The sequence below is a fragment of the Panthera onca genome, chromosome D4 (genome assembly GCF_046562875.1).
Source record: "Panthera onca isolate mPanOnc1 chromosome D4, mPanOnc1 haplotype 2, whole genome shotgun sequence".
Taxonomy (NCBI): domain Eukaryota; kingdom Metazoa; phylum Chordata; class Mammalia; order Carnivora; family Felidae; genus Panthera; species Panthera onca.
In genome coordinates this window covers 56,359,933-56,370,696 of record NC_138351.1, presented here as the reverse complement: position 1 = coordinate 56,370,696, position 10,764 = coordinate 56,359,933, and the positions used below count along the sequence as shown (strand labels likewise).

The following is a 10,764-nucleotide window of genomic DNA, read 5'->3' as shown; positions in this document are numbered from 1 at the left end:
CCTTGAAGTAGCCGCCTTCGTAGAGGGTGTTGGGGGGTCCGAAGATGGCAACCTCCCAGTTGTAGAGGTCGGACTCATCCACCAGGGTGATCCGGAAGCCCTCCACCGGCTCCTCCTGCAGGGATTTCAGCTCGAGCATCAGGGCCTTCTGTGAGCTGGTCATCTGCTGCTGGGCCATCGCGGCGGCGGCGGCGCCGGGCCGGAGCCCCAGTCCTCTCGCACCGGCCGGGCCGGACCAGGCCCCTCCCCTCCGCTCGTGCTCGCCCGGGCCGCACCGGGCTTGTCTTCACACACCCGGCGGGCCGGACCAGGCCCCAGACGGCCCGTGGGCCGGCCCGAGTCCTCCTCACACACGACGCGGGCCGGACCGGGCCCTTTTCCTCACACTCGGGCCAGGTGGGGGGAGGGGCTGAAGGAGTTAGGGGAATTCGCTCCCGGTCCCGGGCCTCCCCCCCCTGGGGGGGGGCCTCAACTTGGTGGGGGGGGGGGAGAAGGGGTGGAAGCGGAGGAGGGCGGCAAAGGGCCGGCGATGGTGAGGGGAGGGGGCCGAGCCGGCCCGGGAGCGCCGCGCTCGCTCGCCCTCTCGTTCTCCTCAGGGGCTGCTGGGGCCGAAGGGCGCGCGGGGCCGGAGGGCGGGGGGAGCGCGGCGCGCTGGGGTCTCGCGGCGGCGGCGACGGCGGCGGCGGCGGCTGCGCGGGGGGAGGGGCGACGACGGAGGAGGTGGAGAAGAGCTAGAGCGCCTCGCGCCGCGGGAGCGACGGAGCCGAGAAGAAGGAGGGAGGGTGAGAGGGAGGAGGGGCGCGCGCCGGGAGGGAGGGCGGCTCTCGGCGGCGGGCGGCCCGACGCGCGTGCGCACGCCCCTCCCTCCCCCTCCCTGCTCTCCCTCCTCCTCCTCCTCCTCCTCCCCCTTCCCCGCCTGCTCTCCGCCACCAGGCGCGGTGGCGGCGCTTTGTGACGCTGACGCGTGTCCCCCGCCCTTAAAGGGCTAAGAGGCTGTGGGGGCGGAGGGTAGCCACAGGGGATGCCCTTGGCCCCAAATGATGGTTGTGCGGCTCGACGCCGCGATTCCTGGGGAGCTCCCGGGAAAGGACCACTGGTCCTAGAGTTGCCCAGCGCCTTCCCTTCCTCTCTGTATGTGTATCCACAGGCTTCGCAGCCATCCTCCGACGAACTCTGTTCCTCTGCAGGTCCCTCCCCGTGACACAAAGTCCGCCGTCCCTGCACTCAGTAGGTGCTTGACAAGAATGTGCTGAGTTTATGGGACTTATGGGCAGGAACAATTGTCCCGACACGTCTTTTGCAGGGCCCTTAAACTAGTGTGTCCTTGGAGGGCAGTGTGTCACCCGGGGTGGGGGTGGGGGGGCGATTCCCATCCGAGAAATGGGGAAGGCAGATAGGCCAGCTTCTACTTCTCTTCTTAACTACAAAGAGGAAGTTGTGGGAAATAAAGAGAGAAATAATAACTCAGACGGAGCCTGGGTTCCTGGCCCTTCTCTGTGATTTGGGGCAAGTGCTCTTGCTATCCCTCAGTTATTGGTAAAATGAAATACTGTGAGGGTGCTTGGCTAGCTCAGTGTAGCATGCAACTCTTCATTTTGGGTTTGTGGGTTCCAGCCCCACCTGGGGTGTAGAGATTACTTAAAAATAAAATCTTAAAAAGAAATACTGTGGTTGAACTTGGACCTTGACCCCCTACAGTTCCTTTCAGCTTGAAGATCCAACCTGGAAATGAGGGACTTTTAAGTTAATCATAAGTGAAGTGAGATGGGAGACAGTCTTAAATCCCGGTGATTTAGAATACCTATTTCTCTTGGGAAGGCTCTTCCTGTGATAACTGCTGAAACATTTCCTAGAAAAGTCAGGATGCTATGAGAGTTCCATACATTTAGAATTTTGAGATTGAAAAGATCTTAAGTTCCAATCCTGGCTCCACGATTTACATTATCCATTCCTTATTCATCAGCTTCTGTAATAGAGGATTAATTACAACTAACTTAACTGTAAATATTAAATGAGATCATCTATATACAGCGTTACTAGCATATGGTAAATGATCCATAAATAGGAACTTTTTTAAATTTTTTTATTTTTTTATTTTTGAGACAGAGGGAGAGAGAGTGGGGGAGGGGCAGAGAGAGAGGGAGAGACAGAATCTGAAGCAGGCTCCAGGCTTTGACCTGTCAGCACAGAACCCGATGCAGGGCTTGAACTCATGAACTGCAAAATCATGACCTGAGGCGGTCAGACACCTAACTGACTGAGCCACCCAGGCGCCCCTTTAAATAGGAACTTTAAAGAAAAAAATACTAAGGCATAGCTGTATTCTGGCTACCACCCCTTCCATTTTTAAAATTTATTTATTTATTTGATGGTTTGTTTGTTTGTTTGTTTAAGAGGGAGACTCTCAAGCAGGCTCCATCCTCAACACAGAGCCAGATACAGGGCTCAATCCTACAACTCTGGGATCATGACCTGAGCCAAAATCAAGAGTCCAATGCTCAACTGACTGAACCACCCAGGCACCACCACCTCCTCCATTTTTAAAAAAGATTTTATTTTGGGGGCACCTGCATAGCTCAACTGATTAAGCATCTGACTTCAGCTCAACTTACAATCTCAGGGTTTGTGAGTTCGAGCCCTGCATTGGGTGAGCTTAAGCCCCACTCCAGGCTCCACACTTTCTCTCCCTCTCTCTCTCTGCCCCTCTCGCACTCACACTCTCTCTCTCTCTCAAAAATGAACATAAATAGATTTTATTTTTAAGCAATGTCTGCACCTAAAGTGGGGCTTGAACTCACAACTCCAAGATCAAGAGTTGTACACACCGCTAACTGAGTCAAACAGGCACCTTGATTTTTTAGTAGACAATTTTTTACACAGTTTTAGATTTATAGAAAAATTGAGGAGGCACTACAGAGAGTTACCATGTCCCTGGCACCCCAATTTCCCTTATTAACATCTTACATTAATATAGTACATTTATTATAACTAATAAATCGATATTGATACATTATTAACTAAAGTTTTCACTCACATTTCCTTAATTTTTACATAATGTCCATTTTCTGTTCTAAGATGCCACACTATATTTAGTTTTTATGTTTTGTTAGGCTTCCTTTGACTGTGACAGTTTTTCAGACTTTCCTTATTTTTGATTACCTTGAGGGTTTTGAAGAGTACTAATCAAGTATGTTGTATAATGTCCCTCAATTAGAATTTGTGGGTTATAGGTTTTGGGGTGGAAGATCACAGAAGTAAAATGATATTTTTTATCACATCATATCAGGGCACATAGTATCCACATGATTTATCAGTGTTGATATTGACCTCAATCACCTGGCTGAGGTAGTGTGTCAGGTCTGTCCACTGTAATGTAACCCTTTTCACCTCCTTTGTATACCATACCCTTTAAAAGGAAGTCACTTTGCACAATCCACAATGAGGAGCATTGTTTATTTATTTTTGTTGTTCTTTTTCATCAGAGATGAGATCTCAATATTTTGAAGAATCCTTCCCTAGCTCCCAACTCTACTTTCTAGGTCTTGGAACCAAATCCACTGGAAATAGGGCTCACTTCAGAGGAGGGAGAATGTCTTAGTCAATACATCCCCTTCTCCCAAAATGATGCTGTGTTGCTGGTTCTGACTTCCCTTCTTCCACCATTCAATTTAGGGACAAGAAAATTGCTGACCTGGAAACGTAGGAGATGATGTTGACACCTTTAATAACAAGGATGTGAGTAGACAAATAGGCAGAAAGTTCATCTTCAAAGCATTTCACCCACATAAACTCATCACAGTCCCACCCTGCCCCAGAAGATGGTAGATCCCTAGCCTAACCCACTAGAACATACAACTGACACAGACCAGAAGCTGCTCCCTGGCTTCAAACAAACTCACAAACTCATAGTAAATATCTACAATAACCATGGCCCTAAGGGAGGTGGCTAATAAACATATACCTGTGTAGGAAGCTTATATCCTAGTGTGTTAATGAAGTATGTACTTAAGATTCTCCATTCTTGGTCTGAAGAACTCTTATTTCCACAGAATTTCTCATGCCTTTTTATCCTAGCAGGTAAGACATTGTTTATTAGTAGTTTGCAACTGTGTCATATTCATGCCTGGATCCACAGCAACCAGCACATTGTCTGACACAAAGTAGACACTAAGTAATTGTTCTCATGGGCTTACAGCCAAGGGCAGGAAAACAGCAAAAGCAAACTGAACCCCACCCTCCACCCCCATGTCTAATAGAACCTCTCAGACACATAGTAGATGCTCAATATTATAGATTCCACAAGGATGACAGGTCTTGTTTATACAAGCTCCTTTTTTATATACAAGCCACTACAATGTTTGGCATGTTGTAGGTACTCAAAACATATTTGTCAGAAGAATGAAGGGCAAAAACAGCTTCCTAGAGTTCCTGTTTTATGACGGGTAGATTGACTTGACTAGTGGTGCCCTCTGGTGGTGAAGAAAGTAGGACACTTACCCTCAGTCTGTTTGGTATCACCTGGTGCTCCTCAACCTGGGCTCTTCTGAAATGATTCTTTCTTCTAAAGGGAGAAAATATAGAAATCTTGGAAGATAAATGAGAGGTAGGAGTATTTGCTTTGGAGAGGTCAATTCTTACCTTACAGAATGACTCTTTAGGAGACCAACATTTTTTAAATTCTGCATATGTTAACACATGTTAAGTCCAATAGTGTTCTTAAGGAGACACAATCTTCCTTTAATAATTATAGCTAATGTTTGCTGTGCATCAGTCTGTGACAGACTTTTTACATGTAGTTTCCTGTTTAATTCTCTCAAAAATCCATGACATCCATACTAGAACATCTATTTTCCTGAATATAATAAAAGTTAGAAAAGCTAAAAAATTTACCCAAGGTAGGGCACCTGATGGCTCAGTCGGTTAAGCGTCCAACTCTTGATTTCGGCTCAGGTCACGATCCCGTGTAACATGAGATGGAGTCCTGTGTCAAGCTCGGCACTAACAGCACAGGAGCCTGCTTAGGATTCTTTCTCTCCCTCTCTCTCTCTGCCCCCTCCCCAGCCCACGAGCTCTCTCTTTCCAAAAAAAAAAAAAAAAAAAAAAAAAAGTGACCCAGTGAGTACATGGCAGAACCTGGAGTTGAAACTTGGTTATCCCACTTAAGCATGATTGCTCCTAACCAAAGCCCTGTAATATTCCTATTCTAATGTGCCCATAACAATCCACACATAACACATCGCCTCCAATCCTATACTGCAATTATTTGTTTACATCTTTCTCCCAGCCTCTGAGATGCTCTTAAGAGCCACTTATTCATTCAATAAATATTTATTAATTGCCTGCTATGTGACAGGCCCTATGCTAAATGATTTAATGATTTAGTTATGCCATCATGGAGCTTACATTCTAGTGGCTGAGATTGAATCAGACAAAAATCAGTAATTACTAGACAAATAATATTGCAAGTTTTGGTGAGTACTAATGAAGGTGACTAAATTAGAGCCTAAAACTGAAAATGTTGGGGTGAATGCAATTTTATTTTTTATTTGTATTATTCTTTTGGGAGGGTGAGTGCAGGTTGGTTTTTTTTTTGTTTTTTTTTTTTTTTAAGATTTTATTTTTAAGTGATCTCTACACCCATGGTAGGATTCAAGAGTTGCATTGTCTACCATCACAGCCAGCCAGGCACATCAGGGGTGAATGCAATTTTAAATGGAAGCAGGGCAGGGGCAGAATAAACCTCTATGAGATTGCATTTAAATGAACACAAGAGCCAATAACCTCCATGTGCCCACCCTTTGCCCCCGATGATGGGTTATACAGAAGTTATGCTGCTGTTGGGGAGGGGGAGTCATGCAGATTTCCCCCCACCACCCCAGATGACCTGTCACAGGAAACATAGAAGCTTAGTGTACTTTTTTTTGTTTGTTTAGGAAAAAGCCCCAAATCAATAGTTTTGGGTGTTTTTGTTTGTTATTTGTTTGTTTTAATGAGTCAATAGCAATGTCCAATCTCCTAGGGCTCCCTCCACCTGCACCTGCATCTCCGCTTGCTGGTAGCAAGCAGGATACTGGGGCTGAGGCTGCAGCTCAGGGCGAAGCAGGGCCAGATGTGGCTTTCCAGCCTTGCTTGGCCTTAGGGCTGACACCTGGTTCCTGGGACAACCCATCTGGTCTCTTAAATAAAGGTCAAAGCTGGAATCTAAAAAAAAAAAAGAATTGAATAGAGGGACCAGCCTATAAACTATGAAGGCAAGAACATTACCCCAGGTTTCTGGCTTGTGATCATTATGTCTTACTTATCTCTTTATCCTTGACACTGAGCACCGGGCTTGCCATTTCTTAAGTGTCATCCAATGTAGAATGAGTGGTTGACTTATCTCTCAACTCTCTGATCTTCCTCAGGGCTTGTTAAACTTCCATGGTGCTGATTCATCTTCTCAGTCAATCCAAACTCAACTTATGCTTCAAGAGTTAGCACAGACCCATCTCCTCCAGGAAATCTTCCTTAACAATCAAAACATTCTTCAGTCAGGGGCGCCTGGGTGCCTCAGTTGGTTAAACATCTGACTCTTTGTTTCAGCTCAGGTCATGATCTCAGGTTTTCGTGAGTTTGAGCCCCACATGGGGCTCTGCGCCGGCAGCATGAAGCCTGTTGGGATTCTCTCTGCCCCCTCTTCTTTCTGCTCCTCCCCCACTTGCACTGTCTCTGTCTCTTTCAAAATAAATAAACTTTAAAAATTTTATATAAAAAAACCATTCTTCAGCCATAAAGCAGGCAATCCTACCATTTGTAACAACATTGATGATCATTAAGAGCATGATGCTGAGTGAAATAAGTCAGCAGACAGATACTGCATGATCTCACTTATATGTGGAATCTAAAAAAAGCCAAACTTATAGAAACAGAGAGTAGATTATGGTTGCCAGGGGATAGGGGTAGGGGAACTGGGGAGATATTGGTTAAAGAATACAAACTTCCAGTTACAAGAGGAATAAGTTCTGGGCACCTGCGTGGCTCAGTTGGTTAAGCATCTGACTCTTGATTTTAGCTCAGGTCATGATCTCACAGTTTATGAGATTGAGCCCCGGATCAGGCTCCATGTTGGGTGTGGAGCTGCTTTGGATTCTCTCTCTCTCCCTCTCAATCTCTCCCTCTGCCCCTCCCCTATGCTCTCTCTCTTTCTCAAAATATATAAATAAACTTTTTAAAAAAGGAATAAGTTTTGTAGCAACGTGGATGGAACTGGAGAGTGTGATGCTAAGTGAAATAAGCCATACAGAGAAAGACAGATACCATATGGTTTCACTCTTATGTGGATCCTGAGAAACTTAACAGAAACCCATGGGGGAGGGGAAGGAAAAAAAAAAAAGAGGTTAGAGTGGGAGAGAGCCAAAGCATAGGAGACTGTTGAAAACTGAGAACAAACTGAGGGTTGATGGGGGGTGGGAGGGAGGGGAGGGTGGGTGATGGGTATTGAGGAGGGCACCTTTTGGGATGAGCACTGGGTGTTGTATGGAAACCAATTTGACAATAAATTTCATATATTGAAAAAAAAAATAAAAAAGGAATAAGTTCTGGAGATCTAATGTATAGCATGGTGACTATGGTAAACAATACTGTATTGTGTACTTGAAAGTCACTAAGAGAATAGATCTTATTTGTTCTTACCATAACAACAACAACAAATGGTATTTACGTGAGGTGAAGGATGTGTTAAATATAATGTTAGTTATAACATTATTGTGGTAATCATTTTGCAACATATACATATGACAAATTATCACATTGCAAAGCTTATACTTAATATTATACAACAGCTAGGGGCCTATACAACAGCTAGGGGGGCTCAGTCAGTTAAGCTTCTGACTTTGGCTCAGGTCATGATCTCATTGTTAATGGGTCTGAGCCCTGTGTTTATTTTTGAGAGACAGAGCATGAGTACAAGTGGGGGAGGGGCAGAGAGAGGGAGACAGGATCTGAAGCAGGCTCTGAGCTGACAGCAGAGAACCCTATATGGGGCTTGAATCGTGAGATAATGGCCTGAGCTAAAGTCAGACATTTAACTGACTGAGCCACACAGACACCTCTTAAAAAATCTTTTAAAAATGTAGGGGCACCTGGGTGGCTCAGTCGGTTAAGCGCCAGACTTCAGCTCAGGTCATGATCTCACAGTTCGTGAGTTTGAGCTCCACGTCGGACTCTGTACTGACAGCTTGGAGCCTGGAGCCTGCTTCGGATTCTGTGTCTCCCTCTCTCTCTGCCCCTACCCCATTCGTGCTCTGTCTCTCTCTCAAAAATAAATAAACATTAAAAAATTTTTTTTAATCTTTAAAAAATGTTATACAATAGTTATATCTCAATAAAGCTGGGGAAAAAACAATCAAGACACTGAGCAAAAAGGACAGCAAGTTTGAAGGCCCAGGACAAAAAGCCAGGTAACTAGGGAAACTCCAAGTAGTTCAATATGGCTGGGGCATAAAATTTGATAGAAACAATGGTCAGAGACAAGGCTATAAAGGTTGACAGTGGTCAGATTCATTCATTCAGTAAACACTTACTGAGTATTTGCAGTGTGCTAGGCATTGGCCATGTAGACGTGGTCCTTGTTTTCATGGATTCACAGTCAAAAACAAAGAGACAACTAATAAGCAATCAAAAAATTGTAAAAAAAAAAAAGTGCTAAAAAGAAACAAATGGGATGATGAGATAAGGAAAAACATATTTCAGATCAGATGATCAGGAAGGCCTAATTAAAGATGTGATACTTATGCTGATAACTGAAGCAGAGAAAAAGTCGAGAAAAAGTGTTCCAGGCAGAGCAAACAGCTTGGCTCAAGTCTCTGAGATGTGAAAGAACATGATATAAGTTCTTGGAGCACCTGGATGGCTCAGTCAGTTGAGCGTTTGACTTTGGCTCAGGTCATGATCTGGCAGTTTGTGAGTTCAAGCTCCATGTTGGGCTCTGTGCAGACAGCTCAGAGTCTGGAGCCTGCTTCAGATTCTGTGTCTCCCTCTCTCTGCCCTCCCCTGCTCATGCTCTCTGTCTCAAAAATAAACTTTAAAAAATTAAAAAAAAAAAAGAACATTAAGTTCTTTATTTTACAAGGGTAGAGTATCAAGAGAAAGGATGGCATGGCCAGTGAAGGACCATACTGATTGAGGTTTTATTAAAATTCGTATTTAATATGAATGATGAGTTTTTAAGAGGAGAGTGACATGAGAGAATGATGGTTTCAAGACACTCATTCTGGCAACTACATGGAAATGGATTGAAGAAGGACAAGACCACTCTTGTGAAAAATTCCTTTAAAAGCTATTGCATAAATTAGTCGGTACTATTAGAAGTCAGGATAGTAGTTACTCTTGAGGCATAATGACTAGATGGCAGAATGAGGGGAGATTCTAAAGGTTCAAGAAATGTTCTGCTTTTCTGGGAGCTGGTAACATGGGTATGTTTGGTTTATACGTATTCAAACCTTATGTAATTAGGAAGAATTACCTTATGTAGTTCCTCCATGTATACATATGTATATACATAATCAGATGTATATATAATCATATATGTGTGATTATATATGCATGTATGGAATTATATATGCATATGTGTATATATGTAATTTTTGTGTACATTGTACATACATCTATAATTACATATACATATACATATACACACATATACATATATATTGAACTCAAATAAAAAGTAAAAAGCTATTGAATAAAACTGTCCTATACTCTTCAAAAATGTCATAAAAGACCAAAAAATGGAGAGCTCAGCAAATATCCCAGATTAAGAGTGAGAAAAGAAACGTGACAACCAAATTGATGCATGCTCTTACATCAGGAAATAGAATACTACTATGTAGAGGGTATTATTGGGATAATCAGCAAAATTTGAATAGTACTGATAGAGCTTAAATTTTCTGAATTTTATAACTGGACTATGATTAGTCCTTGTTCTTGGTAGATTAATGCCTAAGTATTCAGGGATGTGCACAACTAATTCTTAAGTGGTTCTGCAAAACAGTATGTAAATACCTAAAAGACAAGACAAATCCGACAAAACATTATCACTAAGTTATGATGGGTGGTAGGTGAAGAATATATGAGAGTTCATTATATTAATATTACAATTTTGGGGTAGATTTGGAAAATTTAATAATAAACTGGAGAAAGGTATTATAATCTAGGCACGAGATGATGTGACTTGGACTAAATTTGGCACTAAAGGCAGTGAAGAATGAACGAATTCAAGGTATATTTTGGAGGTGGAATTGACAAAACCGACACAACTGAGACGATGTGGTGGATGGAAAAAAAGGATAGAAACCACTGGTATAAATAAACAATCCCAAGTGCCCAAACTAGCTCCGCCCTTCCCCCTTCGACGCAAGCGGCGGAAATAAGGAAAAGCAAGCGACCGCTAAACTACAGTCAGGCTTCCGGTCTGGCGTCGCAAAGAGACCGTAAATCGGAGAACACTGTTTGGCTCCTCCCCCACGATGGGCGGTCCTGGACAGTGACAGATACCAATCGCCAGCGACTCATCGGGCACTCACCCAATGGCTCTGGAGCTGGGCGGAGTCCTGCGGCACGAGGGTAGTCCCCACGCGGTGCGGGAAGTTTACTGCTGGGTGCGGGAAGTTTCCTGTTGGGTACGGTGACTTTGCTGCAAGCCTTTGGCAGTTCTGTTGTGAGGCTTCGGTTATTCTGTGGAGGGGTTCAGCAATTCTGTGGCGGGATTTCAGCAGGTCTGTGGCG

The 10,764-nt window shown here is 44.2% G+C and overlaps 1 protein-coding gene and 1 long non-coding RNA gene across 4 annotated transcripts in view; both read right to left on the bottom strand.

Moving 5' to 3' along the window:
• UBE2R2 (ubiquitin conjugating enzyme E2 R2) overlaps window positions 1–887 on the bottom strand; it is a 113,839-nt gene extending 112,952 nt beyond the window's left edge. Inside the window, exon 1 of the mRNA XM_060609492.3 lies at window positions 2–887. Within this exon, the coding sequence (XP_060465475.1) occupies window positions 2–178 (177 nt within the window). The 5' untranslated portion in view covers window positions 179–887. The remainder of the gene's footprint in view (window position 1) is intronic.
• A 2,554-nt stretch (window positions 888–3,441) lies between these two features.
• On the bottom strand, window positions 3,442–10,652 carry LOC132663294 (uncharacterized). Of its 3 annotated transcripts, none has more exons than XR_014135958.1 (5): window positions 10,563–10,652; window positions 6,299–6,506; window positions 4,498–4,584; window positions 3,962–4,070; window positions 3,442–3,691 (listed from the first exon to the last, which is right to left on the bottom strand). It is a non-coding gene; the product is annotated as an uncharacterized LOC132663294 (long non-coding RNA). The 3 variants fall into 3 exon arrangements; XR_009603005.3 differs by having other exon boundaries at window positions 4,498–4,561; XR_009603006.3 differs by having other exon boundaries at window positions 4,498–4,561; window positions 6,299–6,502; window positions 10,563–10,651.
• Window positions 10,653–10,764: the final 112 nt, after the last annotated feature.